Below are 22,058 nucleotides of genomic sequence, written 5' to 3' on the forward strand. Positions count from 1 at the left end.
AATCTGGGTCATTTTTGAAAAGATACAATCAAGAAAGAAAAGGTAAGGTGGAGGTAAAAACCATCTTTGAAGCTATTTTGGTTGCTACTGTCGGAAAATGTCTGAATTTAAACTCTAGTAGGCATAAAATAAGCTTACAGAAAATACTAGTTTTGGAATCTGAATCAATGACCTAGAAATAAATCTCAGAAAGGGATAAGCAAAATTTTGAAAGAGAAGAATCAAAGAAAATAAAAACGTCATTTCCAAATGGTTTGTAAAAATAATGTTTTTGAGTTACAGTGTGAAAATAGGTACATTTTAAACCTACAGGTATTAATAACAGGCTAGCATTTTGTTACTAGTCGGGTAAGGAGTGGATTTCCTCCAAAAGGGTTTCTTACTGGAAATAAATGAAGGACTTTGTAGTACAGTCTCAGCAAGAACACAAACTTTTCTCCCTTTTCAGGGTCTTTGCCATCTGGCATCCCGTCCACCACTTTTCTGAAGTTACTCAAAGGTCAGTATTTTGTCCTCCTATACAAAATCAAACTCAGACTCTTACTTCTTCTCTGTTCACTCTGTCTTCCTGAAACAGTGTCTTCCCTTTGTCCCCGTGATCCAGTTTCCTGGATCTCCTCTGACTATTCCTCGTCCGGCTTCCCTCCTCATCATGGGTATCCTCTCAGTGCTCTGCCGGGTCCACTTCTCTTTTTAATCCTCCATTTATGCTAATGGAGCACCATGATTGTCCTACTTGCCTAGGCTCCCAGCCCTTGGAGCTAATCTTGGCAGTTCTCTTTGCATTGCTTCCCAATATCCAGTTCTTGAGGCTATCAGCTTCTTTTTGGGTAATATTTCTAAGACTCGACTTCCTTTCACATGTCCATTTCCTTTCCCCTTGAAGCAGGACCTCATCAATTAGGGCCCAGTGACAATGGCTTCCTGTGGACCAGCCACCTCTTTCTTCATTCTATGGTATAGCTTGCAGCCAGATGAAGACCTTCCTCGTCATGTCCCTTTCTTGTTCAAGAATCAGTACACACCCTGCTAAACCCAACCTCGGTGCCCCTAACATGGAAAGACTTTCCCTTTTGCAAGCCAAAACTAATACATTCTTACGGTCCACCATCGTGGATGATGCCTTCAAAGTCTAACCTACTTCCATACCGGATTTTATTTTCCCCAGCAGTCACATCTGGAATGCTCACATCTCACACTCAATTATTGAAACTAAAAGGCAGTTCTGGTAGACACCACAGTAATGGGGAGCCAGCAAAAGGGTTTCCATATATATTTGCTAAATTGAACTGAATTATATTGCAGCTATGCCAAAGCTTAATTTTAATCATGTAAAGATTGAGGGAGAATGGAAAGCACATCTTGCTTCAATTTAACGGTTATTACTTTGATTTCTTAAAGCTTAATAACAGAAATAGATACACACTGAAAAGCTTTTTTAATTAGAAAAATCACGGGGACAAAATCTCTAAATATTTTTCTTAGTTTTCTCTCCTCTGATGTTTTAGATAGATTTTATCACTCTGAATAAAAAGGGGTCTTTTGGCATCTGAGAAGCTACAGATTGATGACAATGGGTAGACTCAAATTTGTGAAGGATGAATTGTGTCCAAAAAACTGCAGGTCAGAGAGAGATTTTCCAAATGGGAAATGAATTCTGACAGGAAGCTGACTGCTGGGAAATGAAGGAAGGCTTTGAAAAGCCAGTAATCACGATCAAATTTTAGTTGTGTTGACTAGTCTGAAACACATATATGAAATCCACAATATATAAGTTGTTCTGAAAAGAACTTAATTATGCAGAAGAGGAAGCCAAAGATCTTTTAAAAATCTGAGCATCCATATCATCGATGTGGTAACATGTCACAGATAACAGGTCTGCTTTACAAAATAATTGATGTTCAAGCATCCTCTGCCAGACTTATAAATCTCACTGCCATTATATCAAGTTTAGCTCCTGGTTAGGTAAAACTAGCAGGAAGTTGCTATGACAAGATAGATTGTTCAAAATCATGTGTGAAAATTAAATCATAAGACGTACTTGTACCTAATTTCCTCAGCATTATTTCTTTCCATTCTTGTGTGAAATGTTGTTTTCATTCATTCACTGAGCACTCACTGAGCTCTGTCCAAAGCTCCAGGGATTCAACCATCCCAGTCCAAGAGGAATTCACAGCCAAATACCGGAGCTCACGGGTTTGCTAGGAGGAAATGAACAGGAAAGGACAGGAAAGAACTTAAAAGGAGAAACATACGCTAAATGGAAACTTTCAGCTTTACTTCTAGATTTACTAATTGAAGAATAATCCAACAACTCAACGTTAAATAAAGGTAGCTAAGAACTCTGGCAACTTGGTTATAGTCAGATTCAGTTTTCTGAAATTGTCATATCTTATAAAATTCACATGAGGGTGTCAGGAGGCCAAGACATCCGTGAGCGACAGCCCCGAACATTTTAAGATGCTATCAAATAGTGACTGTGTATCTGGGACAGTTTTTAGCACCTACAGATAAGTAACTATCCCTACATTTATTTCATGAGAAATGTAACTGTTAATACTTTTATTTTCTAGTTTGCTTGTGACAATACTTTCTTCATCATTGTAAGAGAAATGTAGAATTACATTAGGATACCGTCGCAAAACAATTCTGAAAGGATCATAGGGAATCATTACAGAAAGGTTAGAAAACACACAAACGATTGGAGGGGATCCACAATGATCCAATCTAACAATTCTGCGGAAAATATCAACAGCAAAGAAAATCTTGGAATTAAGCAACGTTGTAATAACAAGTTGAGGGAAGACGGGATAAAAGCCAACTAACTGCAAAAGTAAACTTATTTGGCCGGAGATGTTCTCCCCTTCCTTGCTGATGCCCACACCTCTCCCATCCTCTGCATCCCCATGGGCCTGCCCTCTCACCCCGGCAACTGTTCCTCCTTTTATCCTTGCTCGGTGGCACTGGGCTGTGGATAACCTGCCACTGTTTATTTTCCATGTTTCTGCCTTTCTTCCCGGATGGAACATGTGATGTTCCCTGAGGATAGGAAGTGTGCCTTTTATTTCTCTGTATCTCCAGCAATAGGAAGCCTCCTGTACAACATCTTTGTTGGTGAGGATGTGTATGCTCCTTTTTATTTTAATATCTATGTGAATATTAACAACATATAGTTGGTCAGGCAGAAAAGAGCTGGGATTAAAATTTTTAAATGCCATACACACACACACACACACACACACACGCACATGCACACATGCACACACACTTTTTTTTTTTTTTTTGCCTTATTTGGGAATATTTCTGAAAAATTCAATATAGCCTTGTAGTAAATGTTATAAGAAATGAAACCAAGACGCCTGGTGGCTCAGTTGGCTAAGCATCCGACTTCGGCTCAGGTCATGATTTCTCGGTTTGTGAGTTTGAGCCCCGCGTCGGGCTCTGTGCTGACAGCTCGGAGCCTGGAGCCTGCTTCCCATTCTGTGTCTCCCCCTCTCGCTGCCCCTCCCATGCTCATGTTCTGTCTTTGTCTCTCAATAATAAATGAACGTTAAAAAAATTTTTTTAAAAAAAGAAATAAAACCATTCCCGTTAAAAAAATCTGAAAATTCATTTATTTGAATTTAAAAATCTATTTTAACTTAGATAAGGTAGATAGAGAACAAAGACCATCAAACCTCTCATTAAGCAGTAACCCTCGTTTGCACCTCCCTCCCCTCCTGCCAAACTCCAGTTTATGAAGTTATTCTAACACAACCAATGAGGAACACTGTAATTTTTAAAAATAGTTTTAAATAATGCATAATTGTCCTAAACAAACAGGATCTACATCTTTTTTGAACTCCATCTACCACAGCCACACACTTAGCCTCTTTGAAGGTCACAGACACCTGAGCTCAAATGCTTACAGCACAGGAATGTCACAGACAACACTCACTGGATAACCTGAGCCATACTAGAAGATTGGTGACTGAATGTCAGGACAAAGGACCCTTAGATGGCCCCAACGCCCACTCTAAAAACAATTCCCTTCCCATCTGCTTGCTGATGCCCACGGTGCTCTAACATTCTACAAGTAGACAAAAAGTTTAAAACAGAAATACCCCTGGGCCATCAGCTTTGTCTGGCACTGTCTTAGACCACACTTGACCCTGCCCCACTGCTGATATCTAGCAGCCCTGGGATTTAGGGGGGAAGGATCCGGCCCACAGCTCCAGGGGTGCTATCAGCAGAATGCCACCCCCTTGCTCACAGTGACTGGTTCTCAGATTAGCAAACACTCCTGATCCTCATAATTGGTTCAGGGGGGTCCCACCACCTCAGGGAGAAGCCCAGGACTTCTGACCCTCCCGAGGAGAGCAGCTCGCAGCTCAGGCTGGTGATGCGGTGGCTGTGAAGGTTGGAGATACTGCAGTCAGTACGAGGGCATCAGACCAATCACAGTGGACACGGGGCAGGAAGGGCAAGGCTGAAGAATCCTAGAGATCCAGAGCAGAGCCCCAGCCTCGATAAAATTACACCCAAGCCCATCTCACCTCTGCTGGGTTCAGTTGTGCGAACCAACAGATTTCATTTATCACTTAAGGCAATTTGAGTTACAACGGGTTGCACATTTACATGCTAGGAGAAGGCAACAGACCGATTGAAAATTGCATCATAAAGTTCATGTAAGTTCTATCGGGTCCTTTCTTGAAATCCTGTGTTGACTGACAGACTGACAGATGAGCTCTGGGCATCTGAAGGAGGAGATGTCACAGAGAGAAGAAAAAGGCACTTTAGAAAAGGATGACTAGGGTTCTGAACAATTTTTTTTAATGTCACCTTATGCCTAAGCCTTGGTTGTTAGGGAACCTGAGTTTTAAATTACAGGATTTTAGACACTGTGTCAGGAGTGATTGGAAAGATATTTTGAAGTGGGGGCCTTGATGGGCACCCCTCAAATTACAAATCACACAACAACAGCATGTCCTGTGCTCCCTTCAGATTTTAATTTTAATCCACAAGTAGGGATGCCTGGCTGGCTCAGTCGGTTGAGCCTCCGACTTTAGCTCAGGTCATGATCTCCCGGTTCGTGAGTTCGAGCCCCGCATCGGGCTCTGTGCTGACAGCTCAGAGCCTAGAGCTGCTTTGGATTCTGTGTCTCTCTCTGCCCCTCCCCTGCTCACACTCTGTCTCTCTCTCTCTCGAAAATAAATAATAAACCTTAAAAAATTTTTTTTTAAATCCACGAATAGATTTCCCTTCTCTAAACTTCAGTTACGTGTAGAGTCAGGGCCACATGCTCTATGTGTGGGGGTCACTCTTTTGCTTAAAAGCTTGAAGTCAAACCTCAGACCTTTGAGATTCCAAGCCCCAGACATGGCTACAACACTTGGCAACCAGCGCTGATCTCTCTCTGGGCTCCTGAGCCCACGGGTCCTGCCTCTCCAAGCCTCCCCTGGGGGCTCCTTCCAATTTGGAACATGGATGTTATGCACCCTGTGCATTCTCCCTGAGATGCTCTCCCCACCCTCTTCATGTGGCTGCCCTGACTTGACCCCAAGTCTTTCCTGAAACACCCGCCTCCCACTGGGAAAGCCATGCAACCCCCATGTCCATCAGGGCCCCCACTTACAGGCGGTCATGATAGCCTTTGCTTTATCTAATGTGGCAGGGGGACAGATGTGTGATGGCCTAGTTTTTGTGTGATTATTTACCTAAGGTCTACTCTCCTGAATAGGCTGTACCTAAGTATGAAGGCAGAAACAGGGCTACTTGCTCGTTGCCAGTTGACAGGCCCTGAATATGCTGAATGATCTCACGATCTCTATTTAGTGTGATGCCTCAGTCTCTTTGCTTAGGCCAGTGCCCATGCCTTGCACATAATTCATACCTACAGTCACTTGGTCATTTATGTCCTCAGCCAGTGCTCTGGCCCTCCCCAGCCCACTCTCCAAACCTCATCTCCAGCAATGCAGCTTCTACTGCTGCCTTACTATATTAACACTTGGCCTTTCCTGGAACTATTGAGTTCAGAAGCAGCACAAAGAAAGAAGTGATAGAAAGCAGGACTGGCTTAGGGAAGCTAGCCCCAGGGAGCAAATTCCATGCTGAGCCCTTCTTCCAGGTTACATCCCAACATAATGTCCCTTGCTCTGCCTTAATCTTTTCTTTCACTTTATTTTAGGTCCTGAATAATCTATACTTGTTTAATTTAATAAGCATTTTCCCTTAATAATGCAAAGGCCTTTGGGAGGATTAAGGGGCTATCAGTCATGCACACTTCAGTGTGAATTAGTTTAATCAAAATACATCCCTACTACCATCCAGCTGAGATCAGCTAAAATGAGGAAATTAGGGGGTGGGGAGTGGAGAACAAGCAGCTGGTGATTTTGGAACACCATGATACAAGGACACTGGAGATCTCTGAGGTATGAGGACAACAAAGAAAGGGTGACCCTAGAGCCCAGAAAGGCAGAGGAGAGACTGTGCCTCCTTTTCCTTCTGTATCTTATTAAAAAAAAATTTTTAATGTTTGTTTACTTTTAAAAAAAAATTTTTTTAATGTTTTATTTATTTTTGATACAGAGAGAGACAGAGCATGAACAGGGGAGGGGCAGAGAGAGAGGGAGACACAGAATCCGAAACAGGCTCCAGGCTCTGAGCTGTCAGCACAGAGCCCGACGTGGGGCTCAAACTCACAATCCATGAGATCATGACCCGAGCCGAAGTCGGACGCTTAACCGACTGAGCCACCCAGGTGCCCCAACGTTTGTTTACTTTTGAGAGAGAGAGAAACAGAGTATGAGGGGGCGAGGGGCAGAGAGAGAGAGGGAGACACAGAATCTGAAGCAGGCTCCAGGCTCTGAGCTGTCAGCACAGAGCCTAATGCGGGGCTTGAACCCACGAACTGCGAGACCATGACCTGAGCCAAAGTTGGACACTCAAGCGACTGAGCCATCCAGGCGCCCCTTTCCTTCTGTATTTTTTTTTTTGTATTTATCTTTCTGTATTTTAACACCAACAGGACACACAGGCTTGAGGGTATGGGTCAACCACACTAGGAATTAAAGATGCCTGGTGGGCTAGCCTGGGAAATTAAGCACCATTTTATTACACTCTCTGGGTATTACGTTCCAGGTTCCAGATTCAACTTCCCCAAACCTTGGGAACCAACCCATTCTTAGTTGGGGACGATACTTTGTTTCTTCCAAAGGGGAAAACTCTCCGCTATGTCCATGAACAGTGTGCCGTAAGCAACTGTTTAGCTGGTGGATCCACGGCGTGTGATGTGGCCACTGAATTGGAGAACTGGCCCTGAGGAGAAGCCCAGAAGGACTGAAACACATTTTTTTTTCTTTTTGATCACCGTCCAAGGCCTTCATGTATTTGTAGGATGGGGTGGCCTGCACTTCAAATTATGCATCGTATTTCAACAGTGACCGTGTACGAGATTGTGTGGTCCTCGGGAAGAGCTTATGACGTGAAATATTCTTCCTACAAGGAAAGATATTTTGGTTTTGCATCAAGCCCTACCAAAATGAGGCACGTATAAGTATATATCAAGAGAAAATCACTCCACAGAATTAGGCCGTGAGCTGTCTTCTGTAAAATGCTCTCCTGAATCTACTGTAACTGGGGGTTTTCCTCCTGGGTTCTCAGGCACCGAGCACTCACCTTCAACAACGTCGCCAGCCTGGGGGGCCTCCTGGGGGAGGCTCACTCCTGCTATCTTTCACTGCAGTGCCGTGTTTTAAGTATTCTGTGGGTCAGATTAAAGTCTTTATTTGATATTTTTTCGGTAGCCAAATAAAGACAAATCTGCAAGCCAAGGATACAGACACTTTAAACTCTGCCTTTGATACTCATTTCACTTAAAGTAAATGAGTTCCCTCATAGGGATCAGGAGGAAAGGACCTTCACGCTACTCACGAGAGTATCAGAAACCAAGCACTGTTCAAATGCTGCTTGCTTTCTTATAGAAACAAACTTGGGGACACTTGGTCTCATTCCAGCATGGTGAGGAAATAAAACCATTCTCAGCAAAATAAAAATATCCCTCATGTGCCTGTTCCCTCCCCCCGCTCACACTTTAGGAATGTTAAATCCTGCTTATCTCAAAACATTAGCCATCCAGATACTGATGACACTGTTTTGATGAGAAGGAAATGAATTTAATGGCATTCATTAAAAAGAGGGGTGATAGGATCTCAGCAACCCCCAACGTAGCCTCCCCCCTGCCCAGAGGCTACAGAGGTTGGCCCACTTGTCCTTACCACACCACTTCCGATCGCTGTGTCTTACGGCACTCTGATTTCCATCAGAATGGAAAAGTCTGTACACTCACAGGATATTATTAGAATTAGCAAATTAAATGACAAGGCTCTGGCATTGCTAAAGCACAAGTATTACAAGACCTAGTTTGCATTCTGGTGAGGAGAACATGAAAAGTCACCTCGTCTATCCCAAAGCTGTGCTTCGGGGCGCCTGGGCAGCTCAGTGGCTTGAGCGTCCGACTTTGGCTTAGGTCATGATCTCACGGTCTGTCAGTTCGAGCCCCACATTGGGCTCTGTGCTGCCAGCTCAGAGCCTGGAGCCTGCTTCGGGTTCTGTGGCTCCCTCTCTCTCTGCCGCTCCCCTACCCGTGCTCTGTCTCTCACTCTCAAAAAAATAAATCAACATTAAAAGAAATTCTTTTTTAAAAGAGTCAGATGTCAAAGCTCTGCTTCAATATAGAATAGGGGGGATGATAACAGCCACCACAGGTTGATGTACAGAATAAATGAAACAAAGTGCCAACAGCATTTGGTTTATAGTAGGCGATAAAATATTTAGCTAGTATGATGACAAGATCCTAAAGGTGACCTCACAAAGAAATCAGTGTCTTGACCCTCAAGGTCAGCCAGACCAAGGAGTGTGCAGTCCTCACACATGTGGTAAGGGATGAGGTTCCCGGAAGCCTCGTTGTAGACGAAGCTGTCAGCAAGGCGCTGCACTCATTCTCGGAAGACACCGGAGGCACAAAATTCTCCTTAGAGTTTGGCCTCCTGAGCAGGTTCAAAGAACTCTTCTCTGTCCTGACTCTATAGCAGACAGAATTTGGAAGGGAAATAAGACAGGCTTCCCCAATCCCCAAGGACAGAGATGTTGGTAGAGTACACATAATATTTTCCCAATTTCTCAAATGCCTGGGCAATGTCCCCTCAGCACTATAAATATAGAAAGCACTCACAAGCCGTTTTTAGGAAAGATGAAAATGAACTGTATCTAGAATTAGACCTCAAACTAAAATAATTTCTAATTAGTCTTAGCTTAAGCAAATACGCGAGCACTTAATCTGCAACGCAACCGTCTCTCTTTACCCACGGGGGACACGTTCCAAGACCCCAACGGGTGTCTAAATCGGTAGGTAATACCAAACCCTATGCACACTGTTTTTTTCCTACACGTACATACCTATGATAAGGTTTAATTTATAAAGCAGGCACAGTAAGAGATTACAGGCATACCTTGGACATATTGTGGGTTTGGTTCCAAACCACCGCCATGAAGCCAGTATCACAATAAAGCAAGTGAAATGAACTCTGGTTTCCCGGTACACATAAAAGTTACACGTGCACTCTACTTGTAGTCTGTTAAGGGTGCAATAGCATTATGTCGAAAAAACAACAACAACAACACAAAAAGCCCAATGTCTACACCTTAATTTTAAAATGCCTTACTGCTAAAAATGCTAACCATCAACTGAGCTTTCCGCAAGTTGTAATCACGGATTACAGATCTCTACAGCAGTAATAATGGAAAAGTTTGAAATAGCACGAGAATTACCAAAACAAAGTGAGCAAATGGCGTTGGAAAAATGGCGCCAATAGACGTGCTTGATCCAGGGTTGCCACAAACCTTCAATTTATTAAAAAAAAAAAGCAATACCTGCAAAGTGCAATAAAGCAAGGTGCGATAAAATGGGGTATGTCAGTAGCAACAATAACTAATAATATAGAAAATTAAAACGTTGTAATGAAAGTTAGGTGAATGTGGTCTCTCTCTCAAAATACCTTATTGTGCTGTAATGGATCTTCTTGTGGTGATGTGAGAGGACAAAATGCGTACGTGAGGAGGGGAGGGGGGTGAAGGACACAGGCGCCGAGATGTAGCGTGAGGCTGCTACTGACCTTCTGAAGACACATCAGGAGGACCATCTGCCTCTGGACTGCGGGGGAGTGTTGGTAACTAAGACCGCAGACAGTGAATATGCGGATGAGGGGGGTCACTGTAATCTCAGGACCTATCTATTATCCAAAAAGGTAAAAAAACATTGAACCTCTCCAGAATTTCTCCCACTACGGTATGTAGATACACCCTTTTCCTGTTGGATACTGTAGGGATCTTATGGGAAGACATTAACCTCCACCCTACAAATATCCACACAGAAATCTAACAGCTGTTACGTAATCCATAGAAATCCAGTAATTCTAATTACAAACTCAGCGTATTGCCAAAATGTACCATGTAATTCTTGGAACAAAGAGTAAATATATGTGACAAATAACTGCCTTATGAAGCATGATAATAAAACCCAAACGTGCAAACTCATCCCCAACTTAACTAGAAAATGACCAACGTTGCTGTAGCTACCTGTGAGGTGCTTCCTGATCTCAGCCCTGTGCCTCACCTTCCGAAGAAACTGCTCTCCTGAATTTTGCATGTATCATTCCCTTGTTTTTCAAAATAACTATTTTCCAAATAGGGACCTCTAAATATATGTCAATTAGTTGGCTAAACAATGCAAAAACTTTGAGACCTTATCTCCTCATGGATCTACGTTTGCACCATAGAATGCAAGAGAAGCAGAGCCATAATATGGCTTGGCTGTTGCCATTCTTCCTTAACAGGCATTATGTGCCCTGCTCCTTATCTCCCAAGAGAATGAGCCAAAGTTCTAAGGCCACTTACTCTTGGCCTCTGCCTAGAGCACTCACAAATTTCCCTTCATTCTCACTCAGTCTATGTAGGTGTTGTCTGAAAAAGGAGTAGAACTTTCTGCCCACCCAATACGAATCTTTGCATCAGTCATTACTACCGAGCAGACTCAAGGCGGCCCACCATATTGGTGAGACGTCCTCTTGCCCAGAAGAGAGTCAGCGGCAACCCAGACGCTGTCTCCATAACTGTACTGCCACCGCCTCCCCAGTCCTCTTCGTTAACAAGTTACAAAGCAGAGGATCATTATTGCCTGGTTGCCCGTCTAATTTGGTCAACACATTGCTACTAACTCCCATGGACTTTCTTCAACTCCCATTAGAGACCATCATTTCCTCCTCCTTCTTCCAGAAAGCCACGTCACAGTCAGCATCCCAAACCGTTAAACTGTTGATCAAACTGTTAAAAATTGTGAAGGGCCTGGGAATTCAGCCTCCCTGCAAGCTAGCAAGGTAGCCTTGCCACAGATTCATGGATGCTGGCAGCGGACCCATGATAACTGGCTCACAGACAAAGGACTCCATTACCTATGGCACCAAGCAGCACGGGGGTCAGCACATTTGTGTCGGTTCCCTTTACCCCGAGTCCTATGGGATGATGCAGATGGGCCCAGATGGGTGCCTACACATATGGAGGGCTACATTACGGAAGGGGAAGCCTGAGTTGAGGGAGCCCGTTTCTTTTTAAATGGTTGATAAGCATGCCTACCTTTTGTTCTGGAGGAAAACCCTGACTCTATCTTCTAAGCCTGTTCGCTATCCAAACACCTTTGAAAAGATATTCTGGAAAAAGGAAAGTCAGTGCCTCACTCGCAAGATGTTTCTTTTTCTTTCTTTTTTTTTTTTTAACGTTTATTTATTTTTGAGACAGAGAGAGACAGAGCATGAATGGGGGAGGATCAGAGAGAGAGGGAGACACAGAATCTGAAACAGGCTCCAGGCTCTGAGCTGTCAGCACAGAGCCTGATGCGGGGCTCGAACTCACGGACCGCGAGATCATGACCCGAGCCAAAGTCGGACACCCGACCGACTGAACCACCCAGGCGCCCCACTCGCAAGATGTTTCAAAACAAGAGAGGTCCACTGAGAATAGTCTCTCATTATCTGTTATGCTTTAAAATTGTTCTTTAAGAGTTTTATTATATGATGGTTTTAAATTCTATCTTGAGCCCAGAAATGGCAGTCCTGTTCATAAAGCCTCTTGGAGGAATGTGTGTCTGTGTGCAGTGAAGGGTCCCCCCCCAAAAGGGGTGTGTTTATTAGAGTTGACAAATACGAGGTTTATAGGTTCAGGCATTCAGAAGTGTGGAAGGAATCATTCTGTTTTTTCCTCTATTAGGCCAGAATAATGATTTTTCTCTGTAATATTAGCTTGGAGTTTAATCAAGAGTTCTAAAAGACATAAAGCTCTGCTGTAAGACGGAACCATAAAAATAGCGGAAGCTCTAGGAGTGGCTGCATGGCCAGCGGGCCTCCTTGATTGGATGGAAGCTCACCATTGCAGTGAAGCCACTACCGTGCATTATCCTACAATTTGCACTCTTTCCTCCCAAATCTGCCAGTTTTCCCATGTTACTAATGTACTGACCTCTTCTTTACATTACCCTGTAATTTATACCTTTTCTTTAAGTCCATCATATTCCTTGCATTACTAACGGACTGACCTCCCCTTTATGTTATCCTGCAATGTCCACCTGTTCCCCCTGACTCCATCAGATTTTTCACGTCACTCCTAATGTACTGACATCTCCCAATGTGTACTGCATTTCTTGCAATTTGTGCTCATACTTTCAGAAAAGCTGGGGGAACGCTGCATTGTTACTGAGTGTCTAGAGCTAAAGGACAGAGGCTGCTGAGAGGGAGTGCGCTGAACTTCACCACAACCCTTTGGATGGCACTCCAGATTTAGGAAGGCGTCAGGAAGTCATTAAGTACGATGAGGGTCCTGAGCTGATGGCTAAGTACATGATGAAAAGGAAGCCGAAAGTTTCCTAATCTGTCCTTTAGGAAAGCTCCGGGGGCTCTGCAGAATGAGAAAAGTCTATAACAACTAGCTTAATTTACATTTAACATATTCTTTTTTATTACATTCATATGAAAGAGATGCTTTTTCATATATTAACATTTTCCTTCAGCTTGTACTATTGGCTATTTGACGTATCTCCTCCAGGTTACTCTATGGCACCACTTCCTACAGAATGTGCTACCTGCATGGAGTCTTAAAGGAGTTGGAGGGGTGCCTGGGTGGCTCAGTCGGTTAAGCATCCAACTTTGGCTCACGTCGTGATCTCATGGTTCGTGGGTTTGAGCCCCGTGTTGGGCTCTGTGCTGACAGCTCAGAGCCTGAAGCCTGCTTTGGAATCTGTGTCTCCCTCTCTCTCTGCCCCTCCCCTGCTCATGCTCTGTCTGTCTCTCAAGAATAAACATTTAAAAAAGAAAATTAAAAAAAATGAGTTGGAGATGGCCAGAGGGAGGTAATTAAGAATATTCCAGATACAGAGTGCTACATGTACAAAGGCAGAAGTGCAGGTCTAAAACCTTTAGAGAACTTTAAATATTTCAGAGTGGTTGGAGTACTATATGAATAGGACAGTGGCTGAACCAGATCATGGAAGAATGCCCTTTGAAGGAATCTAGAGGTTATACTCTATGTAACTGGGAGCCATTAAAGAGTTTGAAGCAAAGAGACTCATGTGCTCACATCTGAAATCAGAATAATCTTTCTGATGGTGGTATGGAGGATATTTTAGAAGGGAAAGGATACTGGAAGTAGGGAAACTAACTAAGAGAGCACATATTAGCTTGTAAGGACATGATGAGGGCATGTGCTATGGGCTGAATTGTGTCCCCTAAAATTCATGTTGAAGTCCTCAATGTCAGTACCTCGGAACGTGACTCTGTTTGGAGATAGGATCTTTAAAGGGTTAATTAGTTTAAAGTGAGGTCATTAGGGTGGCTCTAATCCATTATGACTGGTATCCAGAGAAGAGGAAAATAGGACACAGACACACAAAGAGAAGATGAGAAGACACACAGAGAAGACAGCTATTTGCAAGCCAAACACACAGGCCTCAGAAAAAAACCAACCCCGCTGATATCTTCATCTCAGACTTCCAGCCTCCAGAATGGTAAGAAGATAAATTTTGGTTGCTTACGCCACCCAGTCTGTGGCATTTGTTCCAGCAAGTGAGCACAGCATGGATCAAGGATGGTGAGGAGGAAAATAATCTGAGACAGACCTGGGTGGTAGAATAGACCAAGTCTGATGACCAGTTGGTTTTAAGTGGTCAAGGGAGGAAATTGATTTAGAGGACTCTGGAGTGGGTAACTGGATAGATGGTGATATTGTGAACCAGGAGGAGTAATACAAGAAAAGATCAGCAGGTCTGAAGGGGAGGACAACAGAAAGCACTTAGAACATGTGGAGTTTGAGGGGTCGATGGAGACATCCAGAAAGAGAGATGTTTAGCAGTAGAGAAAGCTATAGGGCTGGAATTCAGAAAACAGGACTGTGATAAAGACATGGAGCTGGGGGGGTCTTCCACATGGAAGGGAAGACTGTGAATGAAATCTCCCAGAGGAAGGAGATTGGTAAAGGGGAAACAATTGGAAGGGTCATACAGGCAGACCCAAAGGTCCCATACAGCCACCAAAGGATACAGTAGGACCAAGTGCAGGAATGAGCACTGTCACGTACCGGTGGAAAAGGATGTTCCAGGGAGGGCGTGGTCACCAGGGTGAAGGCTGAAAAGAGGTCGGAGATTAGAGAGTATTCCTTGAATTTGGTAATTAGGAGATTACTGGTGAACTCCGCAAAGTCATTCAGCAGAGCTCTCAGAGGTGGAAGCCACGCTGTACTGAGTTGAGCAATGAAGAGACTGGGGAAATGAACACAGCAAGCACAGATCACCCTTGGCTGAGTTGGAGCTGGAGGTAATGCCGGCTCCAGAGGGGGTCCTATTATTACCAGTAGCAGTGGTGCTGGTGCTGCAGAAAGGGAGGGAGTGGAGCCACTGAGCAAATGGGGGCTGCAGAGGTCATACACGAAGGTCAGAGGGTGCTGGGCCTCTCTGACATGTTATCTCTCCAAGACTTCCGATGTCATCCTTACAGTGAGTTGCTCCTGCTCCTGTTTGGGGTGGCTGATTTGAATGAGAGCAAATTCCTTTTCAAAGAGTGTTTATGGGTGGAGGTAGCCCGCTGGTGGATCATTCCACACAGGCTACTCTGCAGGGTGAGGGAGATCACAGCCATCCGATGTTGTGAAGGGGTAAGCTGGGTCAGAGGAAAAGAAGAGAGGGACGGTAAATCACAAAGGAGGTGGAGAGGAACTTTATCCCCTAGCGGTGTCGCCCCTCATGGCCAAAACTGGGTGAATTCTAGTTGCTCTCTGTGCGTTTACTCTCCCACGACGCTGCAAATTCCTTGTCTGCAGTGACCTGCCATTGTTGCAGCCTCTGCCACCCGCACAACGCCAGGCATTTAGAGGGAGCGTGACCCACCCGGAATGGAAGTTCTACCACGGCTGTGTAGAGATGGGGGCCCTGGGTCTTCATCCCCTGATACCCAGGTTCTGCTCGCAAGGAAAGAAAGAGCCCGGTGAGCGTCCACAGTGCACGTCTACACCCTCTAACGAGGCTGAGCTAGGTCAGGAAAGGCTGTGTGACTGAAGGGTCAGAGACCAGCTCTCCAGGGAGGTGACCAAAACTCTCTTTGAGCGAAGTCAAAGTTACATCCGGGGAAATAAGGTAACGAGGCCAAGAAGAGGGTTTTAAAGGGCAGAGTAAAGTAAACTGGGTGGAGACAGGATTTAATACACAAAACCTGAAAACAATTCAGAACCAGGTGGCTATGAAATGTTTGTTTGGGCTTAAGGTGCATATTATCTGATTCCTTTGCTTCTCAGGACACCTTTTCCACAATTTAAAAATCTCTCAAATTGTGATGCACTTTACAATCATTGGTATCTTAGCATTGTGTCATGGTTTAATGGGCAGAATTTCTTCTTTCATTAGGGGTACATAATATGATGGTGCCCGAGAATCAATGTGTCTCAGACTTAATGATACGGTATTTTACTCTATGAAAGGGTATAGCAGTTGTTTTGATCTGCTGCTGTAATTAGAAGTACTCAGCTTCAGCAATGGGTAAATTTTGAGTACTAGCTGAAAAACAGAGTGTCTCAAAAGGCACCCCTTCATGTATTAAGACATTGAGGAACTGTTTTGAGAGCCAACTGTGCACTTTAATTTACCACTCTCCAAACAGTGAGCAGTAAGGACTCTAATTGGCAGAAAGGGCTGTTATGCTATACCATGAGTGATGACATTCAGGTCCCAAAACTCAATAATAAAAAGAGCCTGATTATTGCCATTTTTTTTGTGCAATCGTTTGTATGTCTGTAATTAAGTCTGTGCCTTCTCTCCATCACTGTGGAATGCTGATCACTTCCTTCATGGGTGGGGAAGAAAAAGCCTGGAGAGTCTGCTCTTTCAAAAGTCAGAAGACACATTTTAGCTTGCAGTTGGGACAGACTAGAAGATAGCTCTGAAGAATACTTTGAGACAGTATCTTCCACCAGATGAACCCTGTGGTAACTGTGGTCTTTGAGTTTGTATTGCTTTCAGTGTTTACAGGTCAAATCTAAATTTATATATTGGAAATGTGTTCTATTTTCCCTACCGAATATGGGATGAATTGATTTATTTGCTTATTTTTAAATGCGTCTACTGGCCTTTAGAAGCTATTATTTACATAAAGGTACTTTTGAACTTTACAAACATGTTGGAGGCTACCTACTGTCCAAATATTTTAAATAAGGTATTAGATATGTACAAAGCAACATCCGTATCTGAAATAATAAAATGAAAGACAGGAATCATTGCCAAATGCCTTCCTAAATAATATTTTTGAAATAATCATTTTCACAGATCAGCTTTTGTCGTACTAAATTAAGATATACTTTCTTAAAATATTAAACCATATGAATATCTAAATGTATTTTCAATGTTTTATAGAAAGAATATGGAGTATATTTTTGGTGGCAATCAATACATCTATATGGGGCAGTTATTTTAATGGTTATTACCATTCAGTGTCTAACTTTATTTTTTTTAGCTGACCCAAGAGACAATTAACAAATGTGAGTATTTATCTTAACCTTTTTTGAGGTCTGAATTCACTTTTCATCTTGGCTTTTCTCATTTTCATCTTGTACCTGATTACTTCACAAGGCGTATGCCTCTTTTCTTTCCTTAATTGCTTTTTGTACTTCCTTCTTCATTCTGTTTTTCAATTGCTTGTTGCTAAGCGATGTGCACAACAGTAGGATATACATTCATTACCTTTGAACATGGCCCACTTGGTATTATTTTCCTCTACTCCTTTACCTCATTTGAATTGACCTCAACTGCACTTTCTGCTTTCTTTTGACCTTTCTTTTTGCCAAAACACCCATCTTCCTGTCCTTTGATCATGACTCAGGGGCTAGTGTATTCAATACTTACCCCCATTTTGTCTATGCTCTATTGTTTTTGTTAAGCTCTGGTGGCCAGACTCATTTCACAGGACTATTTCTCTTTGTTAGTCTCTCCTTTTTGTCTTACTACTTTCATTTGTATTTAAAGACATTAGAAAGACACCTCTTCTTTGATGAAATTTAGGTCATTTCTTATTATTTTCCTTTGATCACTTCTGTTGTTTCGGATGTCGGTTCGTCTCAGTACCCCGGCACCTGTTACTCTCTTATAATATCAATTATGGTATAATCTGATAAAACCACATCACTAACTCAACGTAAATTTGTTCAATTTTGCAATGACCTATAATGTATTTAATTTATTTAGCCACGGTAAACTGCCAAAAAAAAAAAAGCTCCCCCGCCCAAACCAAGCAACCAAAAAAAACCCGAACACCTCAATTAGTTACAAACACGTACCATAATTTTCTTTTTACATACATGTCTGAATAAATATTTTTGAAGAATGCAGAGTATGCGTCACCTTTACCAAATGAGGCTAATTTATACTGGTGGCCTCATACGGACTCTTGTTCCTATTATTATTGTTAGAGACCATTATTTCTTTAAAAATATTTTTTAATGTTATTTATTTTTGAGAGAGAGAGAGAGAGAGAGCGCGCGCGCACACAAGCGGGGGAGGGGCAGAGAGAGAGAGAGAGAGAGAGAGAGAGAGAGAGAGAGAGAGACACAGAATCTGAAGCAGGTTCCAGGCTCTGAGCTGTCAGCACAGAGCCCGACATGGGGCTCGAACTCACGAACTATGAGATCATGACCTGAACCGAAGTCAGATACTCAACTGAGTGAGCCACTCAGGCGCCCCAACAATTTCGTTTCTTTTATTTATTTATTTATTTATTTATTTATTTATTTATTTATTTATTTTTTAGCGTTTTTTTAATGTTTATTTATTTCTGAGACAAAGACAGAGCATGAGTGGGGAGGGGCAGAGAGGGAGGGAGACACAGAATCTGAAACAGGCTCCAGGCTCAGAGCTGTCAGCACAGAGCCTGACGCAGGGCCTTGAACTCACAGACTGTGAGATCATGACCTGAGCCAAAGTCGGTTGCTCAACCGACTGAGTCATGCAGGTGCCCCTGACAGTGATTTCTAAGAAGGATGTGGATGGGTTTATGATTCAGGGTTCCCTAATATTCAGCTTGACTCAATCTGGCCATAACCTTATAACGCCTTGCTATTCTAATTCTAAAATATTTTTTTCCAATGTTTATTTACTTTTGAGAGAGAGAGGGTGCAAGCTGGAGAGGAGGAGAGAAAGGGAAACAGAGGCTCTGAAGCAGGCTCCAGGCTCTGAGTTGTCAGAGCCCGAAGTGAGGCTTGAACTCATCAACTGTGAGATCATGACCTGAGCCGAAGTCCGATGCTTAACTGACTGAGCCACCCAGGCGACCCTTGCTGTTCTAATTCTAAAAAGAGACAAGTGATACTTCTTTTCCTATTATGACACGGGGATGTCACAGAGTTACAGAAGAGCTTTAAACAAGATTCAATATATACAAACTCCCTGGAACAAACTTTTTCTATCAGAAATGTCAGACATGTGTATGGGTATACAGGTTACTACTGGTCTATTCTGTTTCACATCTGGCCTATTAATAATCATTTTTATTTCTGTTTATTCTAAATTTTGTAAGTATATCTTTCTTAATATTTATTGTAGGACTCCTTTCTCTTGAATGCTGGATTGCATAACCAAGTGAAAGAACTCAAATTATTAACGGACCTCATAATCAAAGGATCTCATATTTCAAATTGATCCTAAACTGAGAATTTACTTCCACTTTTTTCTTTTGAAGGTGGTTTATAAGTTGAAAAATGATAATAACAACTAAATAATAAAATGGAAAAAAATGTTAACTACTTAAAAGGAAACAAATGATAGAAACATGCCAGCTAGAACTATCTATAAACTCTATGGCTTACTGAGAGGCAGTTAGTGTAGTTATTAAGAGAACAGGCTTGGGGATTAGTCAGCTTGGTTATCTTCGCTATTTCACTAAAATGAAACAAGTATTACTTATGAGGCAATAGAACACAGTAGTTAAGAATGTAAGCTTGAAAATTTACACAATGAGTTAAGAACAGTCAAGACAATTCCAAAGAAATTACGAAGCTCTAAAAGTTATGCTACCAGATTATCAAGACTTATTAAAAAGGTATATAATTAGGAGAGTGTGCTATTGGCAAGAGGACAAACAGACCAGTGTAAAATAACAAAGACCTGGGAAGGGCTAATGTTACAGTCTCTAAAGTCCAAAGGCTGTCTAGAAGCAGAAACCTTTCTTGGAGGACCTGAGTCTTTTTTCTTATGTTCCTCAAGTGATTAGATAAGGCCCACTCACATTATGAAGGGTAATCTGCTTTACTCAAAGTCTAATGATTTAAATGTTTTTTTTATTTTTTAATTTTATTTTTTTATTTTGAGAGAGAGAGAGAGAGAGAGCGAGCACATGAGCAGGAGAAAGGGGCAGAGGAAGAGGGAGAGGGAGAATCTTAAGCAGGCCCCACGCTCAGTGTGGAGCCTGACATAGGGCTCAATCCCAAGACCCTGGGATCATGACCTGAGCCAAAATCAAGAGTCAGATGCTAAGTCAAAAGAGCCACCCAGGTGACCCTGTAAAGATTTAAATGGTAATCACATCTTACAAATATCTTTGCAGCAATATCTGGACTGCTGTTTGATCAAAAACTGGGAAGTATGGCCTAGCCAAGTTCAAACCATCACTCTTGGCATTAGGCAAAGATTTCTAAAATCTAAAACCAAAAAAAAAAAAAATCATGAATCAGTTGAAAATTGATAACTTGGACTTCAAAATAAAAGACTTCTGTCTTTTAGGGATACCCGGGTGGCTTCAGGGACACAAAAATAAAAGTCATAGACTGAGCCTGTATCTGGCATATGTTAAAATCTCTTACAACTTAGTACTTAAAATTTTCTTTTAAATATGGGCAAAAGATTTGAACATCTACTTCATTACAAGAGATATGGATGGCCAACAAAAACAAGAAAAATTGTTTAAGTCATGAGGGAAGTGTAAATTAAGAGTACACAGAGATACCACTATACATCTATTAGAAATGGCTAAAAAACAAAACAAAATAAAAAATTAACAATTCCAAGTGCCAGCAACAATGAACAACTGGCAATCTTATATCTCGCTAGTAAGAATACAAAATGCTTTGCCAGTCTCTTATAAAATTAAAACATAAACCTATCACGTGACTCAGAAACGGCCTTAGTTAACCCCAAAGAAACAAAGACAACCATCCAAACAAAAACTGGAACGCAAATGTTCATAGCAGCATTTTTCATAAATGCCCCAAACTGGAAACGACCCAGTGTCAAGCTGTAGTAGAATTCATACAATAGCACGTGACTCAGCAATTACAGGGAACTAACCACTGACACATGCGACGACAGGGGTGAAGTTCAAACGCATTATGTGAAGTGAGAGAAACCGATACAAGAGAGGACTGTGCGACTCCATTTATGTGACAGTCTGGAAAAGGCAATAACACAAGGATGGAAATAAGATTGGTGGTGCCAGAGTTTGGGAGGAGAGGTAGGGAACTCAAAGGAATAGAAAAATTTCATATGCCGATTGTGGGGCTGGTTACACAGTTATATATATATTTGTCAAAACTCATATGACTGTACACCTATTAATATAATTCTGTGATATGTAAATTATACCTTAAGAAGGCTCATTTTTAAAAATTAGAAGTGAAAGAGAACTAAAGCAATGAAAAAAATTTACATTAGGGTAAAATTTAGTGGGAGAAAAAAATAGAAACAGGAGTTCAAAAAGAAGAATCTAAATCTTCACATTGTTAAAGAAGAATCTGTTCACATCATTTTAAATGTTTGTTCACACATTTTTGAGGGAAAAGTGATGAGTTTCAAATCACAATGATACTTAGATTCCACTGGATACACTTAAGGGTGATACAACAGTTTTATTTTGAAATGTCAGTATTTACAATACACTGGAAGTTATATGCTTGGCAAACATTTAAAAAGTTTTGGCTACCAATCTTAAAAATGAACAAGGAAGTACACTGTTTTTAAGAATTCGTTTAGAGAAATACAAAGACCACCACCCTAGGCCACGCCAGAGATGGTTTACAGGTGTGACAACATATTGAGCCCCAAAGCTTCTTCTTGGGCAGGCAGGCAGTCTGCCTTCAGTCAAAAGCAACTTGTCTACATAAATGTGTCTTATAATTACTCTTATTGTCTATGAGGGCAATAAGGTGAAAAAGATTGTAAAGCACTGCCCTTGAGAAATTCTTCCACATGTGAGTAAGTGGAAAGGTAAAGAACGCTAAACTGTAGCATTTAGTTGAAATAGCAAATCACTAAAAACAGTATCAATGTCCATCCATAGGAAAGTGTATAAATAAAATGTAGAATTATCTTTCAGGGAGGTTTTATATAGCAATGAAAATGCATGAACTCCAAGGGCTACATGTATTATTGACAAATCTCAAAAACTTAATGTTGGGCGAAAAAAATCAAGATCTTGGCTATGAACAATACAATGCCATGTATATAACACTGG

General features: G+C 42.0%; 1 protein-coding gene across 11 annotated transcripts in view; it reads right to left on the reverse strand.

Moving 5' to 3' along the window:
• Window positions 1-22,058, reverse strand: part of EFCAB11 (EF-hand calcium binding domain 11) — a 156,385-nt gene that overhangs the window by 65,908 nt on the left and 68,419 nt on the right. For 2 of the 11 annotated variants that reach the window (XM_042944054.1, XM_042944055.1), the window contains exon 6: window positions 14,656-14,702. The exons of 5 other annotated variants lie outside the window; for them this stretch is intronic. In XM_042944054.1, coding sequence (XP_042799988.1) covers window positions 14,656-14,702 — 47 coding nt within the window. Of the gene's footprint in view, window positions 1-2,119; window positions 2,202-7,109; window positions 7,477-11,679; window positions 11,742-14,655; window positions 14,703-14,744; window positions 15,234-22,058 lie in introns of those variants that run through there. 4 more of the 11 variants (XM_042944056.1, XM_042944063.1, XM_042944059.1 and 1 more) reach the window with 4 other exon arrangements.

Source organism: Panthera leo, chromosome B3 (assembly GCF_018350215.1).
Source record: "Panthera leo isolate Ple1 chromosome B3, P.leo_Ple1_pat1.1, whole genome shotgun sequence".
In the NCBI taxonomy this organism is placed as follows: domain Eukaryota; kingdom Metazoa; phylum Chordata; class Mammalia; order Carnivora; family Felidae; genus Panthera; species Panthera leo.